General features: G+C 50.6%; 1 protein-coding gene across 4 annotated transcripts in view; it reads left to right on the top strand.

Moving 5' to 3' along the window:
• USP7 (ubiquitin specific peptidase 7) overlaps positions 1-21840 on the top strand; it is a 1709027-nt gene that overhangs the window by 1231109 nt on the left and 456078 nt on the right. For all 4 annotated transcript variants that reach the window (XM_078663105.1, XM_078663106.1, XM_078663108.1 and 1 more), the window contains one exon: positions 19597-19664. In XM_078663105.1, coding sequence (XP_078519231.1) covers positions 19597-19664 — 68 coding nt within the window. The remainder of the gene's footprint in view (positions 1-19596; positions 19665-21840) is intronic.

The following is a 21840-nucleotide window of genomic DNA, read 5'->3' as shown; positions in this document are numbered from 1 at the left end:
CCTAGACAGCTCACACCCCCCACCCCAGCGCTCCTCGGCTCATAAGCAAACGGAGAAGTTCCGCGCTTGGGCCCTGCATTGGGCTGTCACAGATGTGTGGCGACACCTTCACCCGCACACCCGCTTATACTCCTTCCAATCTGTCCCCCATAACTTACGGGTACGCCTAGACAGGTTCCTCTGCTCAGCGCCGATTCTCCCCAAAGTTGTCTCAACGGATTACATGGGTAGGATCGTTTCGGATCATGACGCCCACATCCTGCGACTCAACTGGCGGCTACCTCGGGAGTGTCTGACCTACCAGGTCTTTAAACACACGCAGAGCATACAAGACTTTTTTACCCATAACGCAGGCTCAGCTTCGTCCCTGTTGGTAGAGTGGGATGCATTCAAGGTGGTGGCTCGCGGGGAATGCATCAAGCAAATCACCGGGGTTCGGCGGACACTAGAGCAGGTGCTCACCAAAACGGAACAACATCTCGCCATGGTCACCAAGCGAGATGACCTCTCCGAGGAGCATGCTGCACTCCCGGCAGAGGCTAAAACGGCCTATCAGTCGGCTTGCGCCGACCTCCGCAAATACAATTTTAGGGCATATGCTGCCCGAGTACATAAAGATAGGGATAAAACCGGCACAATGCTCGCCTGGTTGGCGCGCCAAGACACAGAGATCCGACCGATCCCCGACATCATCGCTCCTGATGGTACCCTAGTGCGCTCCCAACACAAAATCCTCCTAGCGTTCCAACGTTATTATGCGGCGGTATATACTGCCCCACACATGATCTCACATTCCTCGGCGGACCATTTTCTTGACCCATTGACATTTTTCTACGTTCGCGGATGCTACCAAACAGACGCTGGACTCCGCGATAACATCTACGGATGTCACCCACGCGATACGCGCCCTATCCCGTAATAAGGCCCCAGGCCTAGACGGGCTCCCGCTAGAATACTATACAACCTTCTCCCCACTACTAGTACCGCAACTAACTTTGATGTTTGCGACAGGCCTCTAACAAGGGAGGCTGCCCCATTCCTTACGGGAGTCTGTCATAGTGACCTTTCTAAAACCACACCGGGATCCACAACTTATGTCATCGCTTTGACCCATCACACTTCTGTCGGCCGACTGTAAAATCCTAGGGAAAATATTGGCCGATAGATATATTCAAATTATACGCCCCCTGGTACACCCGGATCAATGTGGGTTCGTCCCCGGCAGGAACACATCCCAAAACATTCATCGTATTTTTCACGTACAGGATCAAGCGAAAAATCTGTTCCTACGCTCTGCCTGCCTCATCCTAGACCTTGAGAAGGCGTTTGACACCCTCACTTGGCCATACCTGTTCTCCGTCTTGCGCCGGCTCTGTCCTCATGGCGTACACGCAGCTTCTGTACACAGATCTTACCTCACGAGTTCGAATAGGGAAACGCATCTCTGCGACCTAAGCGGTGCAAAAGAGTACGAGGCAAGGCTGTCCGCTCTCGCCTCTCCTGTTCGCCCTCGCGTTCGAACCCCTAGCCATTAGATTGCGTCAGGAGGATGTCCACTGGGGCATTCCGCTCGCAGATGTCATTCACAGCGTACCCATGTACGCCGATGACCTCTTGATTTATGTAAGAGGCATCTCGGACGACCTTACTCCCATATGGTCGGCACTCCCAGACTTCGCGAGCGCCTCCGGGCTCCGAGTCAACTGGAACAAGTCCACAGTATACCCATTTCATCCGGACTTGCCCCCTCGCGACATCTGGATAGGGACACAAAGTGTCCTGGACAGTGGAGGCCCCTCGATACCTCGGGATCCGTCTCTACCACTCCCCGACCGATCTATTTGAGGGGAACCATTGCAGGGCGCTAGCCGGCATCCGATCGGTGGTCGGCTTTTGGTCCAAGCTCCCACTCGCTCGATTGGTCGTGTAGCCTTAGCTAAAATGATCATGCTCCCCCCGACTCCTGTACCACTTCGTGAACCTACCGGTCATCCCACCCAGAACCTTTTTCCGCGACCTCGATTCTCTCCTGAGTACACTCATATGGGGATCGGGCAGGCACAGAATAGCGCTGAGGACGCTGCAACTGACTACCACCCAGGGAGGCCTAGGAGCCCCATCCTTCGAGTCTTATTTCCTGGCGGCCCAACTCCAGTGGATAGCTTACTGGACGGTGGGGCGATACATGAGCGAAACACATACCCCGACGGGCGAGATCCCCATACCGGAACTCACCCGTCTCCTTCAGGGAACAAAACCATGGCGTACATACCCCCTACAGGTGACGGTGGCGCGCCGATGCATGCTCTGGGTACATCGCATGTCACCCGGTACACCCCCATATTCCCCACTGCTTCCGTTGATCGGTTGGCCTAGGCTCGAAACATACTTCCCGACCAACATGGTCACTGCATGGACGACATGTGGGATCACGGAAATGGAATCCCTCTTTGAAGAGGGGCAACTCAAACCTTTCCGACGGCTTGTGAACGAGTACGACCTCCCTCCAGGTAGGTTCCTACGATATCGCCAGCTCCTGGAAGGCTTCCGCCCCCATCACAACCTCCAGGCTGGGGAACCAAGTACGCATCCGGTTATATACGCAGTCCTACGCATGGGGACGGGCCGTCACCTGGTTACCTGGCTATACAAGGCGCTACGAGACATTGCACACACGCCCCTGACAGCTTTACGTGCCACATGGGAGGACGAAATTGGACGTCCACTACACGACTCTGAATGGGTCAAAGCCCTTGAAGCCCCCAAAAGGACATCTAGAAATGCCCGTTTCAAAAATATACAGTACTACATTCTTCATAGGGCATATTGGGTCAAGGCCCTTGAAGCCCCCAAAAAGACATCTAGAAATGCCAGTTTCAAAAATATACAGTACAACATTCTTCATAGGGCATATTTAACGCCAGCACGCCTACAACAATTCTACCCCGACTCACAATTCCTTTGCCCCAGATGTTACTCCCAGGACGCAGACTTCCACCACATGTTCTGGAGCTGCCCTACCCTCCACACTCTATGGCAGACGGTCCATACCACTCTGACGGAACTCACGGGACTTGCAACCCTCGCCACATGGGAAGCCAGCGCGCTGGGCATATTCAGGATCCAAAAGCATCTCAAGGCACACAAGCGTTTCATCTCCCTAGCGCTATTACTGGCAAAGAGGGGCATAGCCATGCACTGGCGATCCCCCGCAGGCCCTCCCTTAGCGGCATGGGTGGGAGCAGTATGTAAGTGGGCGGCAGCGGAGGAAGATGCTTTGCGCGAAGAAGAGGTTAAGGGGGTCAGGAAACATCCCATCTCCATGGAATGGGCCATGCTGCTGCATAGCTTTAAACAGCTGACACAGGAGAAAGCCCCGGAAACTCCCCCGCCCAATTCTGCCTCCCCTAGCCCCCCGATGCAGCCATGATCCTAGTTCTTATGTCCCCTCTCTAACAGCACCATGATTCTACGATACAACTAGCCACGTCCATTCTCACCAGACCCGTACCGCCCCTTTCATACGCGCACTCTGCACCTACATGCTTCTTTCCCTAGTTTATACCCCACACGTTTCTTGCTACTGCTGATACACGGACCATACAGACCGACCCAATTGTCACTGTTCCCCTATTCTAGACTTCCAATGCTGTATATACAAATTGTTGTTTATATGTCTCATGATATGGTCTGTATTGTGCAATATCAAAATGCTAATAAAAACAAGTTTAAAAAAAAATCATTGTAGGATAAAGATTCAGGATCTGCTTGTAAGGTCTCTCTAATGTGGGCTGAGAATAGACCTGGACTGTTCCTCTACTACATGGGGAGTCTTTGGTAGAAAGACTAAGCTCTGAAACTGGAAAAATACTGTTAATAGCTACTTTCGAATGCTATATTTCCACCCAAAAAGCTATTAGCAATAACAAGACTCGTAACAAGACCTGTACTATGCACATTTTGCACTGCATGTGTGTGCATTTTAAATTTCTATAACCAAAAACTATACTTCTGAAAGAGACACGTTAGTGATAGATTCCTTACCTTAGAATAAACCCAGGCGTCAGACTGGATCCGGAAAGTTTTGTTTAGCAGTACCCCTGCGTGTCAGTAGGTGGTTTCGTGCAGCTCCGCGTCCATCACTGGCGCATCGTATGTGCCGAGATGACGTCACAGAGACTACTTAGGCGTCACCCATGCACGCTGACGTCCGTTCTTTCTTTTTCCACACCGAAAGCGCAGATCCGGATTGAGCATGTACCTCAGTCATTTTTTGACTACTCTTTTGAGACTTTTGTCTCCCCTTCTGTCTACTGGTGCTCGTAAAGATGCCCGGCTTTAAGTGTTGTGGGTCGTGTCACTGTAACATGTCGGTGGCGGACCCCCATGACGTGTGCCTCTACTGCCTAGAGACAGACCATGACTGCCGGGACTGTTGAACCATGGCCCCAAAGGCCCTGCGGGAGTGGCGCCAGAAGTTGCTAGAAGTCCGGCATTCCTCTCACTGCTGCTCCGTGTCTAGGGGCCGTTCCCCGGACCGCTCGCGGGACCCAAGCCGTCGTTCCTTGGGCTCCAAGTCTCCACCTTAAGATTACGGTAAGCGACGCCATAAGAAGTCGAAGAAGCACGTTCACTCTCCTAAGTCCCCCCTCCGCTCCCCAGAGGCGGAAGAGGGGGCTGCGGTTCGTTTGGAGCTGTGGAATCCCACGGCCTACCCGCTATACCTGGGTCCGTCGGCGACTCCCGAACAGGTGCAAGAGTTTCTTGCTGCCTTGGACTGTTTTTACAGGCACCTGGCTCCCACTGGCGCGACTTCGTGCCTGAGGTCCTGTGCCCAGCAGCTCTGCCATCGACCCTGGCGCCACCGTATACTGCGCTGCTGGCTCTGGCCTTGGCGCCAAGAGGTGTAGGGCTTCCGGCCCTGGCGCCACCCTCTGCGCCGCACTGGGTGCCGTTTTTCCACCCCTGCCCAAGTTTCCGGACCATTTAGTTCCGGCCTGGGATCAACATTGGGATGCAGCTCCGGCCCGGCAGGCGCTGTTTCCGCCGCCGTTAGTCCCTTCTCCGGCTCCGCTGCTGCCACCAGCCCCAGCTACCCGGAGCCGGACGAAGACTGGTACAGGTCCGTGGAACCCCTCGCTCGTCAATTTGACTCCGAGCAGAATTGGGTGGACGACCTTGAGGATGCTGGTGAACTGGATGTGTCTTCAGACCCGGGGTTTGCCTCTACACTGCCTACCTTGGAGGAGGGTGCCTCCTACACCGTGGTACTCCTATTGGGTGGTGGAGGCTCTTCATCTCGACCTCCCTATGGTGCCCCTGAAGACCAACCTCCTTAATGAAATGCTCCAGATGGCGTCTGCGTCTTTGAAGCCGCTGCTCCCTTTCAATGAGGCCCTCACCGAAGTCCTTTTGGCACTTGGTTGAGACCGGCCACGGGGGTGCTGTTGAATAAGACAGTCGAAAGGCGGTGATCCTGCCTTCCTGACCGCTCACCCCACGCCTGAGAGCCTGGTCATTCAAGCATTGACGTCAGAGTGCCTTTCCCTCTCCGCCAGACAAGGACTCTAAGCGGCTGGACCAATTTGGCAAGAGGTTGTTTTAAGTCAGCTTGGCGCTGCGGTCGGTTAACACCGCCTGCTTGTTGGGCCTTTACTCCCATGCAGTGTGAGATTCTGTGGGCCAGGTCTTGCCTCAGTGTTCTGAGGCGGTCCAGGCTGTCCATTCCCAAGCGATTGCAGAGGGTAAGGATGCTGCAAAGTTTGCCATTTGGTGCGGTTTGTATACCGCTGATTCATTGGGCCAGACGATTTCCACGAAGGTGCGTTGTGGTGCCACGCCTGGTTGCGTTCCACTGGGTTCTCACCCGATGTCCAGGGCTCGCTCATGGACATGCCCTTTGATGGTTCCCGCCTCTTTGGCAATAACGCTCTGAAGCGATTTAAAGACTCCCGGGCTACCGCCAACTCGTTGGCCCTTTCTACAAAGTATCCTACCACGCCTGGTTTTTGTTCCTTTCGTGGCCAGGGAAGGGGCACTCGGGTGCGTCCCTCCAACAAGCCTGTGCAGAACCAGCCTCAGTGCGGCTGTGGATTCCGCAGGGGCGGATCTGGCAACCAGCGCACGGGTCAGTTCACCTCCACCCCGCTGCTGCCGCCTCTAAGCCTTCCTAATCCTAACTTCTGGGAGCACGCCGGTTGATGGCAGGGTTCACCACCTCCACCACTGGTGCGTGAGTACCTCGGACAAGCGGGTGCTGTAGATTATCCACCACGTTTACTCACTCCCCTTTCTGTCCTCCCCTCCAGCGATGCCGCCTCAGAACCACCGCATGTTGGGGGATCATTTGGCTCTTCTCCATCAGGAAGTCACGGCCCTCCTGGCCAAGGGGGCCATCAAGTGCGTTCCCGGTCAGGAAGTAGGGAGTGGTTGTTATTCCCACTACTTTCTGGTCCCCAAGAAAGAAATGGGGGGCCTGCGCCCCATCTTGGACCTCCGGCTTGGACCTCCGGAACGTTAATCGCTTCCTCCGGAAGGAAAAGTTCAAGATGCTGACTTTGGTCCTGACTGCCCTGGACCCTGGAGACTGGATGGTAGCATTGGACTTGCAGGACGCTTATTTATATATTCCCATTCTGTAGGCCCACCGGCGCTACCTGTGGTTCACGGTAGGCCAGCAGCATTTTTAGTTTGCCGTGTTCCCCTTCGGCCTTACCAGTGCCCCTCGGGTGTTCCCGAAAGGGATGGCGGTGGTCGCAGCTCATCTGCCCAGGTTAGGGGTGTAGGAAGGTGGATATCTGACTATGGTTACCCCCAACTTTTTGCCTAGTGTTTTGCTGGTTTTTGACTTAGTTGGCCTGGGATCCTGCTATTCAGGACCCCAGGCTTCCTGCTCTCTCTGTTAAAATGGACTCCATGTACCCTAGGTACATATCTAATTGGATACTGAGTCACCTTATCAGTCCCTGTACAGTATACCTTAGGTATCCAGGGCATAGGTGTACCCAGGGCCTACCAGGGGCTGAAGCATGTATTATGCCACCCCTGGCTGCCCATCTAAATCTGACACAACTGGCTGCATGACAGCTGGGGCAAGGTGGTGTAAACACCCTTTGCTGAAGATATAGAATACCTATATCTAACCCTAAAATGGACACATATATTCCTATCAGTCACTTTTATAGAAGGCCTTATCAATCCTGAAGGCAGAGTGCTTGGAATTATGTGAGATGGTGCTCTGGCATGAGCTGAGCCCGTTCGCAGCTTGCGGAACCAAGTCCTAATAGCTGTTCCATGATAACGCTATACCATATACTCTTAAGTGCATTATCAACCTCGCGGTTAAATGCTAACTCTGGTATAACATTATCAAAACATGTCGAGTAAGGTGTCATACGATTTGGAATACTACCCCCTCGCCAATTCTGGCGACAGGGGTAGCATTCCACCCTTCTAGAGGGACACGACATGTATGTAACTGTGAACCCCGGTTAAAGTTAACTCGAGCCTCAGCATCACAAAATGGATGCTGCCACCACAGACACAAGTCTGACCTCCTGCTGCTGGGAGTCCTTCCAGCGAGGATGGCCTGGACAAAGGGTTTCCTGCCTTGGGAGGTGCTAGCACCACCCCAGACAGGATTTTGTGTATTGAGGTAGGGAGGCCTGAAAGGAATGAGACATGCCTGGGGCACACAAGGTGCCCTGTGCATACACCGGTTCAAACCAGTTGCTGGGGCATCCCTGCCCCAGCTCTGGCGGGAAACCGGACAAAGGATAGGGGGTGTAGCCACCCCCCTTCCTGGTCCCACCCAGGGGAGGGACCTAGTCAGTAGTGCAGCCCCCTTTAGGAGAATAAAGGTAGGAGCTGGTCCCATTCCAAATTAGATTATCCTGAACTATTCAACAAGAAGAAACTCTGGCCGTCGACGTTCTGCTCCACAGAAGACTAAAGAATCTCCCTTGTGGGCAAGGAGTGTCCACCCTGCAACTGCAGGTACCATCAAGCGTCCAGCAGCTTCTCTTTGTCGTCTTCCCTCGAGGATCCAGACTTCAGAGCCCGACGAGACCCGGATTCCCAGACCTCTCCGACCTCAACCTGCATCTACAGCAAAGCTGAGACCCGTGGGTGCGACGAGACACGTGGGACCGGCCATCTTGAACAAACCTGCACTTCGCTTCCAGCACGACTCCCGAGGTAAACTCGACCAAGTGCTTTGGGGACTGAGAAGCCCCAGCCCCGAGCTGCCCCTGCATGGGGCCCTTCTGCTTGGTTCCTGCTCGACGCGTTACCTAGTCACTTGCCGGCTGGCTAGTGGCCTCCTAGACGACGAACCTGTGAATTTCCACTGCTGATCTGGTTGCTCCAGATTGGCCCTTGCTCCCTTCCAAAAGAGGGGCACCCCGGACTCTCCTAGTCCGCACCAGACGCTTTCTTCACTCACCGCGTGGGTTGCCTTTGCCAAGGCCTGTTGCCTCCAATCCCGGATCCAACACCGCCGACAGCGAGAGCCTGTGTGGGACAGCTCGTGCCTCCATCCTGGTCGTCAAAGACCCCTCCTGGTCCACGTGGCTGCAGAGTCAAGCGTCCACTCTTCACCTGATCGCGACGACGACATCTGGTTCCTTCCTGGTTCCACTCCAGTCACTGGCTAGTGACTGTGAACATTGTCCCCTCTGCTTTCAGGTCTCCTTCTTCAACAATCCACCCTTGGATTGCACCGGACATCTTCCTCCTGGTCGCCTGCAGCATCTTTTCTTTCAGGCTCCATAGACTTCAACGCGAGAACCCGACGCACTTTGACACCTATGCACCCGCAGCCCGTGGGTGAGGTAACGAGAGCATTTCGGTGCTCAAGGGTAGTTTAACTGTCCTAGTGTCCAGTTCCACAGTCGTTGTCGTCCTATCTAGTCAGGATTGTCCGTACTCACCTTTTCTTTGAACTGTACTGTCCATAGACGTTGTTACGCATCTCGCGTGTGAGTTCACACTCTGCACACGCGTTCCGTGGGCCTCCTAGTACTTACCTGAAGTTAGTATAGCGTGGTCCCATCGATCCTACAGCCTCTGGACAGCTCCATTCCTTTTATCGACTTTCACAGTCCACTTACTTAGTATATGGGTTGTCGTGCCCCTAGGGCACCATTGTAATTTTGTGCAACTTGTAGTATTTTTCGTAAGAGATTGTCATGTGCTTAGCCCTCTGACCTCATAAAGAGTTCAGAGGTGTTGTTATTAATAAATATACTGTTTATTTTCATAACAACCTGTGTGGTGTCCTTTCACTTGGGATTCAAGGGGTTATATTGTGGTAAAACAGCTGGCTTCACATGCCAAAAGAGTTTAGCCTAAGACTGCTTTGTCCATGCTACCATTAGGATAGCTGGTCTATAAGGTTGACTTACAACCAATCACCATAAGGGTTGTTTGGACTGATACAAGGTGATCACTAGAACTAGTGAGCATCATATATCAGGCCAACTTCTCACAGGGGGTGTCAGTCTCCCCCTACCTCGACGACTGGCTGTTGAAGGCTGGCTCGTCCCAGACGGTTGTCACCCACCTCCTGACTACGGTCGATCTCCTGCATCCGCTGGGGTTATCCATCAACGTGCCAAAGTCACATGTGAGTCCTTCTCAGAAGCTCTCCTTCATCAGAGCGGTTCTAGACTCTGCACTGTTTTGGGTTTGTCCTCCCGAACAGCGTGTCCGGGATATTGTTCCGCTCTTTCAGCCTTCATCCCGGATTTCTGTCAGGATGACCCTCCGGCTTCTGGGCCTGATGACCTCCTGCATCCTGCTGGTGACACATGCCAGATGGCATATGCGGGCTCTGCAGTGGGACCTGAAGTTCCAATTGGCACAGCATCGGGGCAACCTGTCTGATCGCGTACAGATCTCGGAGGGTGCTGCACAGCAGTTGCAGTGGTGGCTCACGAATCGCGATTGGGTCAGTGGCAGATCCCTCCCCTCCCCCAACCGGCACATACAGTGGTGACGGATGCATCCCAACTGGGATGGGGAGGCCACTTGGGAGAGGCAGAGATCAGAGGCCTCTGGTATCTGGCGGAGTCCTGACTCCATCAACCTTCTGGAGCTTTGGGCGATCCGACTTGCACTAAAGGCATTCCTTCTCTCTGTTCGGGGGAGTGTAGTGCAGGTGTTCACGTACAACACCACCGCCATGTGGTGCTGCAACAAACAGAGCGGGTGGGGTCGTGGTCCCTATGTCAGGAGGCTCTCCGCCTCTGGACATGGCTGGAACGGCAAGGCATTACCTTGGTGGTTCAAAACCTGGCAGGTTCTATAGAACGCCAGGGCGGATGAACTCAGCCGCGGGTGCGTGATGGATGTCGAATGGCGTCTGACCTCTGACGTGGCGCAAGGTCTCTTTCAGCAGTGGGGAGAGCCTTGGTTAGATCTATTCACCACCGAAGAGAACACGCAATGTCATCAGTTCTGCCGTTGGAATTGCCAAGGCAGCACTTGCTCATAGACGGTTTTCATCACGAGTGGAGCTGCGGTCTGTTGTATACCTTATCGCCTATACCACTTCTGCCCAGAGTGCTAAAGAAGATCAGGCGCAACTGGGCCCAAGTCATTCTTGTGGTCCCGGACTGGGCTTGAAGAGTATGGTGTCCCGAGCTACTCAGTATGAGCATCGATCCCCCGATCCGTCTGCCTTTTCGGGAGGATCTTCTGTCGCAGCAGCAAGGGGTGGTCCTCCACCCGAACCTGTCCAGTCTGCACCTCCATGCGTGGGGATTGAGCAGTGGCAGTTCACACCTTTTGATTTTCCTTCCAAAGACTGTGATGCCATTCTGGCTGCCAGGCGTCCTTCCACTAAAACGGTGTACACCTGCAGGTGGAACAGATTTGTGGCATGGTGCACAGCAAAGGCTGTGGATCCCCTTTCTGCCCCTCTTTCTGAGGTTCTTCAGTTCCTTCTCTCTTTGGCCCAGCAGGGCTCTGCGTTGGGCACTATCAAAGATTATCCTTCTGCCATCTACGCCTTTCTGCGGCTTCCAGATCAGCCTTCTCTTTTTAAGTCCCGGTTGTTAACCGCTTTCTCAGGCATTACACACACGTTTCCTCCCGTGCCTTGCATAATGCCTCAATGGGACTTAAATATGTTCTTGACTTTTCTGATGTGCGCTCCCTTTGAGCCTCTTCATAACTGTCCTTTACATCTTCTTACTCTAAAGACTGCTTTCCTGGTAGCCATCAACTCTGCCAGAAGAGTGAGTTGGCTCCAGGCTCTTTCTTCCAAACCTCCTTTCCTTTCTGTTCATCTGGACAAGGTGGTTTTAAGGACACGTCCTTCTTTCTTGCCAAAGGTTGTTGCGCCCTTCCACATCGGGCTGACCATCACTTTGCCCACCTTCTTTCTGCATCCTTTCAGGGAAGAGGAGAGGCTCCAACGTCTGGACCCAAAACGTGCGCTCGCTTTCTATCTGCAGCGTACACAACAGTTCTGGGTGGATGATCATCTTTTTGTTGGTTACGTGGGTGCCAAAAAAGGTCTAGCTGTGCACAAAAGTACCATTTCCCGGTGGATTGTTTTGTGCATCAAAGCATGTTACTCCTTGGCCTAGAAGGAGCCTCCTGTGGGGCTGCGTGCTCATTCGACCAGGGCAACTGCAGCCACTACTGCCTTGGTACGCAACGTTCCCTTGCAGGACATTTGTAAGGCAGCTGCTTGTGCCTTGCTGCACACGTTTACAAATCGGTACTGCCTTGACAGTCCGGTCCAGAGAGACAACTTATTTGGCTGCTCTGTGACTTTTTGGTGTAATATCTTTCGCAAACCAACCACTGGGGTTGGTATTGCTGGGGTATCTATTCTAAGGTAAGGAATCTATTACTAACGTCTCTTCAGATGCACATTTCTGATAGATACATCTGCCAGTGGATTCCTCACCTTGTAAATATCACCTTGCGTCAGCAATCTTCGGAAATTATTTTTGTAGCTCCGCGCCGACGTGGACGACGTCACAGAGGCACGGCATCTCGCGCGACTCTGCTGACGTCACCGACACCATAATAGGCCCACGCCGGCGTGATGACATCAGTTCCCTTTTTTCCGCGTCGTCGACGCTAGCGGTTTCGGGGAATCTCTGAGGCTGTTTGTAACTTTGTTACGGTTTTCTCTGTTTTCTTGCTTCTTTGTCTCACTGAAGATGTCGACTAAGAAGACCGGATTCAAGCCATGTAGAGAGTGCGGCAAAATGATGTCGATCACGGACCAGCACGAGGACTGTATCTGGTGCCTGAGTTCGGACTATGATGTCGATAGCTGTTCTTCGTGTAAGAAGATGAATCCGAAGGCTCTTCGAAAGAGGGAGACTAAGCTTTTAATGGCGAAGTTAAGAGGAAGTAAGGAAAAGAAGACTTCGAGATCCCGTTCGAGAAGGTCGAAGTCGAGATCGAGATCATGCTCGACGTCGCTTTCGAAGTAGTCATGCTTCGTAGTCGAAAAAGAAGCATAAGAAGCGAAGGCATGAATCTCTGCATCACTCCGGTAAGGATTCGGACTCGAGACCGAAGTCACCTAGGAGGAAGCATGAGAAGGATGTAGTGTCTCCATCACCAGAGGTCTTGGATCCAGAAGGTGAGGCTTCGCCTTCGGAGTCACAGGTTCAATCGCCGACTCCGGTTTTGGATCCGTCTCAGGTGCCGTCTCCGGTTCGAGAGGATGAAGAAGTCCCTTTGAATGAGGGTTCAATGACACGACCACCTGTGGAAGAGGAGGCGAATCCGGAACCTCTGAAGGGTCAGTCTGTGGGATCTTGCCCACCTTTCCCAGCTCCAGGTCAAGACCCTACTGCGTTTTTAAACGCTAAGTATGGTGTTTATTCCAGAGCATGGTACCCCTCTGGTGCACCTTCGGGTCCTATGGGTCCTCTGGCGTATAATTTAGGAGTTCCCCACTCCTATGCTCCAGTTCCCTTTATGCCGGCTCCGACGCCACCTTGGCATAACTCTGCACCGCCGAGGTCGTCGATGCCGATACCGACGTCGTCGACCTCTAGAACAGCGCCCTGGGCCTACGGATTCGATCTCGACGTCGATACAGGCTCCGTCTGAGTCGTTCACGGATCCAACGTGCGGCTGTTGAAAGAGAGATCCAGAAGGGATGCTCAGCGCCTCATAGAGGAGCAAAGATATAGAGAAGCTGAGGCTGAGATGGAAGAAGGTGAGCTTCAGGAGGACTGTTTTGAAGATCTAGGAGAAGCTAGTGGTTTGGAACTTTCTCCTGAATGGGAGCTGCCATCTGTGTCTGATGCCCCTTCAAAGGATTTTAAGCCATACCACATGGTCATGAGGAAGGCTGCAGAACTTTTAAATTTAACCTTGCCTACAGTGGAATATAAATCCAATCTCTTGACTGAGGTTCTCCATTCCCAAAGTTCTGTTATTGAACCGTTGCTTCCCTTTAATGAAGCATTAACTGAACCTTTTTTGGAGGTTTGGAGCAAGCCTCTTACTGCTCCTGCAGTGGCTAAAAGTGTTGCAAGGAGGTATAGAGTTGCACCTGGGGATCCTGAGTTTTTTATCATCGCATCCTTTGCCTGAAAGTCTGGTTATTCAGGCAGCCTGTTCAAAAAAGACTGTGGGTGCATTCCCTTAAGTGCCTGGGGATAAGGAATCCAAGAAACAGGATCAGACTGCGAAGAAGTCTTTCTCTTCAGCAAGTATGGCTTTAAAATCGAATAATGCCACCTGCCTTATGAGTAGATACATACATGCCCTTATGGATTCATTGCGACTGTTGGCTCCTAAAGTTCCTGGTGACAACAGGAAGGATTTTGATGAGGTATTGGCTGATGCACAGGCGGCTGCACGTCAGGTGATTCAGAGCGGGCTAGACACCGCTGATTCAGTTGCTCGCATTATGGGAACTGCTGTTGCCTCTAGAAGGGCTGCCTGTCTGAAGTCTTCAGATTTTACGGCGGACGTTCAGGCTGCGTTATTGGATGTGCCCTTTGACGGTGTTGGTCTTTTTGGTAAAAAAGCTGATACAGCTTTGGAAAGATTTAAGGACAGTAGGACTACTGCCAAATCTTTGGGGCTGCAGACTAGGGGTTCATCTACCAAAAGGTATAGAGGTTTTGGACGTTCTTCTTTTCGTCCCTACCGTCAAGGTCAACAGCAGCAGCAGCAGCAGCAACAGCAGAATCCGCTGTATAAATCATACAGGGGTAAGCAAAGGGCTCGTCCTCGAGGACGTCAAGCCTCCTCCTCCTCCAACTCTTCCAACCCTCCAGCCACAGAAAAGCAGCCCTAGATCCGCCATTCCGGATCATGCGGGTCCTGTAGGGAGTCTGCTTACCCATTTTCTACGGGATTGGGAATCGGTTACATCAGATCTTTGGGTTCTCAATCTCGTAGAGAATGGGTATGCTCTTCCCTTTCGGGAATTCCCTCCCAATTACCCTCCTTGCCAAGGTTTTTGCACGGAGGAACACCTGTTACTCCTGCAGGAGGAAGTCCAGACACTGTTAAGAAAGGGTGCTATAGAGATGGTTCCAGAGCAGGAAAGGGGTCAGGGATGCTACTCCCGGTATTTCCTGATACCCAAGAAGGATGGCAGACTTCGTCCAATTCTGGTTCTCAGGATCTTGAACCTTTACCTAAAACAGAGAAGTTCAAGATGCTCACCCTTGCACAGGTTTTCAGGCGCTGATGGAAGAAGACTGAATGGTGTCAATAGACTTGCAGGCTGCATATTTTCACACCCCTATCCTGCAGTCGCACAGGAAGTATCTCCGTTTTACGGTAGGATCACATTACCAGTTTGTGGTTCTACCGTTTGGTCTTACTACTGCGCCTCGAGTCTTCACCAAGGTGATGGCTGTGGTGGCAGCACATCTCAGAAGATCGGGGATACCGGTATTCCCGAATCTGGACGAATTGCTGATCAAAGCAGAATCTCCAGGGAAGGTGCTCCATCATCTGCAAGTGACAACTCAGTTGTTGTACAGGTTGGGTTTTTCGATAAATGTGCCTAAATCTCACCTTGTGTCCTCCCAGCGCAACCTGTTCATAGGTGCGGTACTGGATACAACTGTGTGTCGTGCATTCCCTCCTACTCAAAGGATTCGCGACATACAGGAGTTGATTCCTTTATTTTACAATGGAGCGGTCGTTTCAGTCTTGAAGGTCCTTCGCCTGCTCGGTCTGATGGCTTCCTGCATTCTGTTGGTCAACAATGCACGCTGGCAAATGAGGCCACTCCAGTGGTGCCTCCACAGGCAGTGGTATCAACACAACGGGGATCTAAGGGAGTCTGTGAGGATCTCCAGAGAAACTGCAGCGGATCGGACTTGGTGGGGAGTGGAAGGCAGCCTGTCTCAAGGGAAGCACTTTCAACTGCTTCCAGTCGTGGCCACAGTGATATCGGATGCATCCACTCTAGGGTGGGGTGCTCATCTGGGGGATCTGGAGGTCTAGGATCTTTGGTCTCCAGAGGAAAGGTTGCTTCACATTAACCTTCTGGAATTGTGGGCGATAAGTTCGGCACTCAAGGCCTTCCTCCCTTCCCTTCGCGGTCGGTCGGTTCAAGTCCTGACGGACAACACCACCGCGATGTGGTTTGTCAACAAACAGGGAGGGGTAGGGTGGCAGTGTCTCTGCAGAGAGGCTCTGATTTATCTGATGGCAAATCATCTGGCCGGAGTTCTGAACGTTCGTGCAGACAGTCTGTCGGCAGTTCAGTCGACCACGAGTGGAGGCTCCATCCAGAGGTGGTTCGTCACGTCTTTCGGACGTGGGGGAACTCCTCAGGTGGACTAGTTTGCCACTCGCGAGAATGCTCACTGCCCGTTGTTCTGCAGGCCCCAGTATCCAATGCAGGGAGCTTTGGGGGACGGGTTTCAGTTGAGTTGGGACTCCAGACTCCTTTACGCGTTTCCTCCCATACCCTTGATTCCTCGAGTTCTAAGAAAGATTCGCCAAGACCGGGCCCAAGTCATATTGGTCGCCCCGGATTGTCCAAGAAGGGTGTGGTACATAGATCTTCTCCACCTCTCCTCGTGCCCGCCGCTCCGTCTCCCTTTCAGGGCAGATCTCCTCTCTCAGATGGAGGGGCAGGTTCTACACCCCCACTTCCAGACCTTACACCTTCATGTCTGGAGATTGAACGGGGCAACCTGAAATCCTTTTCTCTCCCACATGATGTGGTGGATGTCATTCTTTCGGCCAGGCGTGACTCCACCAAATCAATCTATTCATGCAGATGGTCTAAATTTGTCATTTGGTGTGGAGAGAAATCTGTTGGCCCTTTGAAGGCTCGTTTGTCTGATATTCTGCAGTTTGCTCTTTCTTTGGCGCAGCAAGGGTTTGCTGTTGCCACAGTCAAGGGTTATCTTTCGGCTTTGTCGGCATTTCTCTGTTTGCCGGATCAGCCGTCATTGTTTAAATCTCCTGTGGTTTTAAGATTTTTGAAGGGCCTTACAAATACATTTCCCCCTACTCCCTTTATTGTGCCTCAATGGGCCTTAAATCTGGTGTTTACTTTCCTGATGGGTTCTCCTTTCGAACCTTTGCACAAGTGTCCCTTGAGACTTTTGTCTTTTAAGACGGTCTTCCTGGTTGCTATTTCCTTGGCAAGGAGGGTAAGTGAGCTTCAAGCTCTTAGTTCGAAACTCCCATTCTTGACCATTCATGCTGAACGAATTGGACCAGGGCTGCTCTTCTGCCTAAGGTGGTAACTCCCTTCCATCTGGGGCAGTCCATTACCCTTACTACCTTCTATCCTACCCCTTCCAAGGAGGAGGAGAGACTTCACCGCTTGGACCCGAAGAGGGCGGTGAGCTTCTACCTGGACAGAACAAGAGAGTTCAGGGTGGATGACCAGCTTTTTGTTGGATTTGCTGGCTGCAAGAAAGGAAAAGCTGTGCACAAGCGCACACTTTCAAGATAGATCATACTATGCATCAAGATCTGCTACTCCCTGGCGGGTAAGGTACCTCCAGAGGGTAGTAGGGCTCATTCTACTAGGGCAAAGTCTTCAACATCTGCTTTATCTAGGGGTGTGCCTGTAGAGGACATTTGTATAGCAGCAACTTGGGCCTCCCTCCACACTTTCACGAAGCATTATTGCTTGGATTCCGAGGTGAGGAGGGACGGCCACTTTGCGCGTTCTGTCCTCCAGGATTTTCTGGTATAGGAGAGTGGACACCCTCCTCCGGGAGTGGGGGCTGCTGTGGGACTCTATTCACAAGGTGAGAATCCACTGGCAGATGTATCTATCAGAAGAACAAGTTACTTACCTTCGGTAACGCTTTTTTCTGGTAGATACAGTATCTGCCTGTGGATTCCTCACATGCCCACCCCCTCCCCGTTGTCCACTCTTCTATACCTTAGATAATGGCAATGTTTTAATGTATATATGTTATTCTCAAAAGTAGTGTTTTATTCTACTTGAATTACTGCATTGTCTTTACACTGTGTGTGTTATCTTGACTATTGTATACTGTGTATATATCTACTATTGTTGGTCCGTCCGTCTGCCTCGAAGGCACGGAAAAAAGGGCGGAACTGATGTCATCACGCCAGCGTGGGCTATTATGGTGTCGATGACGTCAGCGGAGTCGCGCGCGATGCCCAGCCTCTGTGACGTCGTCGGCGCGAAGCTACAAAAAGAATTTCCGAATGTTGCTGACGCTGACGCAAGGAGATATTCACAAGGTGAGGAATCCACAGACAGAAATTGTATCTACCAGAAAAAGCGTTACCGAAGGTAAGTAACTTGTTTGTTACTACTTGTGTAACAATATATCTGTAAGAGACATTAGTTGGTGATAGATTCCTTACTGCCCCACCCATCCTCCCCGTTCTGCGAACTGATTACTATGGTTAAGGTCATCCCCTTTTAAGGCTCTAGTTTTATGCACCAATGGTCAGTTTCTTGCATGGCTCTGCGTTTCGGCACTGAAAGTGGTGTTTAGAAGTGACGTCAGCGCGCATGGGTGGCGCCTAAGTAGTCTCCGTGATGTCATCTCGGCGTATATGACTCCAGCGACGGATGCAGAGCCGCACGACTCCACCTACTGACGCGCAGGGGTACTGCTAAGCAAAACTTTCCGGATCCAGTTTGACGCCTGGGGTTATTCTAAGGTAAGGAGTCTATCACTTAACTAATGTCTCTGACAGATATATCATTACACAAGTAGTAACTTGTGCAGTATGTCCGGTCCAGGTACGGGACAAAACCGTGTTAATTGATGAATTGCAAGGATCAATTGTCTTGATATTGTAACTGTGTTAAAATTGCTTTTATGTTGCGCTTAGCTACTAGTTTTATTGGGTATTGAGCCTGAATTTGAGGCTCACTCATTAAGGTGATTACATGAGATATTGAGTCTTTAATACACTGCTTGATTTCTTTATAACGTTGGAGCAATCTTCAGCGCTCTCTCTGGCATACATTTCCCTGGTCTCCTTAAGTACTTTTGAGAATAAACCACGTTAATCGCCTCCTCTCCCTGGGATGCTTCCCTAATGACGTACAGTCCTCTTCTGCTAAGCAACCGATAAATGCGACCAGAAGACTGCTTTAATTATGTGTAAATTGTCACCCATTTGTATTTTTACATTATTAACTCCTATTAGGAGGTTTTTAAATGTCTGTCCCTGGTTTCAACATGTATCTATTCTTTAGAGTCTAATGCAGAACTATGATTACAATTAAGTAACTTTTTCTTCTGGGTATAGTATTTTATTAGATGTCACCAAAATGATAGCTCCAAAATCTACACTTGCAGTGTCACTTGTATCCAATGGATTTTAACAAGAAATGTCACTGCTCGGCTAGATGAGTCTGTGCAAGTGAAGATCTGTAGTTAAAACTGTGCTAGCACCCTTAGTGTTTGCAATGGTACGCTTATTGGTAAAAAGTCAAACAAGGTTTTGTGGGTCTATGCTGCTACTCTAGCACCTCATCTCCGAAGCCACTGGCCCTTTTGTAGCTGCTACTGTTGCCTTGCTTGATGCCCAGTGCTGAGTTGTTTTCCTGTGTGTAGGTGTCTTGCTCCTGAAAATTCAGGAGTATCTCACACTTCAGCTAGGAGTGTGATGCAATCACTCTCAGAAAATATCTTGGGGTTTAGACCTTATTCCCTTCTTTCAGGCCAGGATGACTGCAGCTCTAATGCCATCGACTAATTTTGTTGTGTTGGTCTCTCATTAAGTTGTACAATGGAATAGGCAAAGAAAATTGAACAAATATTAATTTGTCACGGCTGTTTTAAAGGGTCTGCAAATTGGGTGTATTAATAGGTTGAAGAGTATTTCCTGACTTTTTCCGATGTTTATTCATACTACATTGTATGTGGAAATTACAGAAAGGATAAACGAGTAGCTCTCCCAATCTCGCTAGTGCCTATTTAATTAACACTTTCATTTTGGCTCTTTTCTCTTGCAGAACGTATGTTCATTTTACCTGTCCTTAAATAGGTTTCCAAATGGCGTCTAAACTAGGTTATGTGGGCATTACTGAAAGGATAAATGACACCATTTAAGTTTTTAGAGATTGTTGCTAGTCTTTTTACTAAACAAAAGCAGGAAAAACTAAGTTATATCTGTATTTTGCAGGTTGCTAAGACAGTTGCACAAAGACTCAATACAGATCCAATGTTACTTCAGTTTTTCAAATCCCAAGGGTAAGTACTTCAAATGTTGGACTCCTTTCATGTGTACTGTTTAAGTATAGAGGTTGATTAAAGCTCAACTTGGATAAATTGTTTTGACTATCTGAGAATGTTTTGTTCGAGGCATATGAGCTGCAGATCGTACACTTTTGCAATAGATCGCCACCTGGTGTGGGGCTCGGATGATTGCAGGTTGTTGTCTTCTTGGAAGAAGTCTTTGTAGTCACGAGATAGGTGACACCTCCCTTGGACAATACTGCGCATGGTCATCGACTCCATCCTCAGATTGTTTTTTTCCGCCACTGGGTTCGGATGAAAGTTTTCCATACCGGCTAGAAAAGACTTTTCCAGAAACTTCGAAGCGACAAAAAACTTTTGACAAACATTATCGACGAATAGACTACTTTCGGCATCATCAAGCTACATTCCGGTGTGTCGACGCGGGCAGTTGGGCCTATCGGCGCAGTGCGGCTTACGCCTCATGGACAGAACTCCATTCAAGAGATGCCCGGTATGTCGAGCAAAATTCCCTCATAGCGACCATCATGAGGTCTGCAACCTCGGTCTATCGCCGGAACACGACGAGTCGACCTGCACAGCTTGTGCATCCTTCCGATCGAAGAAGACCATTCGGGATCGGAGGGCATGTCGACACGAGATGAGGAGATCAGCACCCTCGCCGGAGGCCATCTTCGAGGAGGAGATCGTCGAAGAAGACGTCTCCGAGGACGAGAACCCACTCGAAGATACCTCCGAGGACGAGGCTCCACTCGTCGCCGAGGAAGACTCGCCTGATCTCGAGATCATATCGGAGGCAGAGGACTCAGACGACTCTATTCCATCTCGTCAACCCGTGAGTACTCTTGCCCCTGCACAACAGACACTACCCAAGCCAAAGGCAACGGTCAGCACTCTGCCCATGGGGCCCAGTCGAGCCCGAAATATCCCCTCAGATGCCCCGCCTTCGGGCTCGGCTCCAAGGAAAACGACTACGCCTTCCGGGGCCTCGGCACTGACAAAACCACATGTGCCAATTCCACCTCCTCCATTGGCACCGAAGCACACACATCCTTAGACACCGAAGACCAAAGACAAAGATCCTTTGGTACCAAAAGATACATCGGTGCCGAAGCCAAAGACTGTACCGGATCCGAAAAAGGCTCCGACTCTGAAACCTTCCGGGTCCAACTCTGCAAGTCCGACTCTGCAAAGCCAATGAGACCTGTCTCCACTCCAAAGTCTCCAACCTCGGTACCAAAGACTCCAAGGCCTGATTCAGAGACACCTAAACCCTCTAACAAGCCGAAACCACCTTCGGCACCGAGAAATTTGCCACGGGACTCAATAACTCCTCCTGCAGCAAAAAACACAAAACAACCCCTATCTGCACCGAGAAAATCGACGCCAAAGAAAGTTGCAGAGGAAGAACTGTTTAGACCAGATCCTAAACAAAGAAAAGTCCATATCAATCCAAAAACTGGATATGTGGAAGCTATTCCTCACAAAAAGAGACCATCAGAGACACCACTTCTACCCGTGGTTCCTGCCAAAAAGGATTGTGCAACCTCTCCAATGCACCCTTCCTCTCCTTCACCTTCTTCCTCTCCTATCCCTCCTTACATTGAACCTAGTTTCTCCTGTTCAATCTCCTACATCATCACATCACACTGACGAAGAGTATGATCTAGGTGGGGGGAATGACATACCAGAGCCACATGCATACTCTGTAGATGAAGCTGTCAATCCAGAATATCCTAAAGATGACAATATATATGGCTTCCCACCACACACTGTGCCCGACATTCCTGATCCTCAGTCCTATCCAACAAAACCTTCCCCTCCAGAAGATAGTTTTGGGTTTAATCATCTCTTAAATAGAGCTGCTCTTTACCACGGGGGTTCAATGCACTCTGATGCCATTGATGAGGATTTTTTACTGGATACATTTGAGCAGTCACAAAGGTCTATGCAAATACTACCCATGATCAAACGAGTCATTAAACATGCTCCGGAAATATTTAAAGACCCAGTACAAGTCAAGTCAAACAAGCTTTATTAGACGATTGTCATAAAAGCAAACTGTACATATAAATACAAGTTTAGGTAAAATTATACATATTTACATTTAAAAGTTTAGATGAAATTATACATATTTAGATTTAAAATCATAAATCCATTACACATTTAA

This window comes from Lissotriton helveticus, chromosome 10 (assembly GCF_964261635.1).
Source record: "Lissotriton helveticus chromosome 10, aLisHel1.1, whole genome shotgun sequence".
In the NCBI taxonomy this organism is placed as follows: Eukaryota; Metazoa; Chordata; class Amphibia; order Caudata; family Salamandridae; genus Lissotriton; species Lissotriton helveticus.
This window is presented reverse-complemented; position numbering and strand designations above follow the sequence as displayed.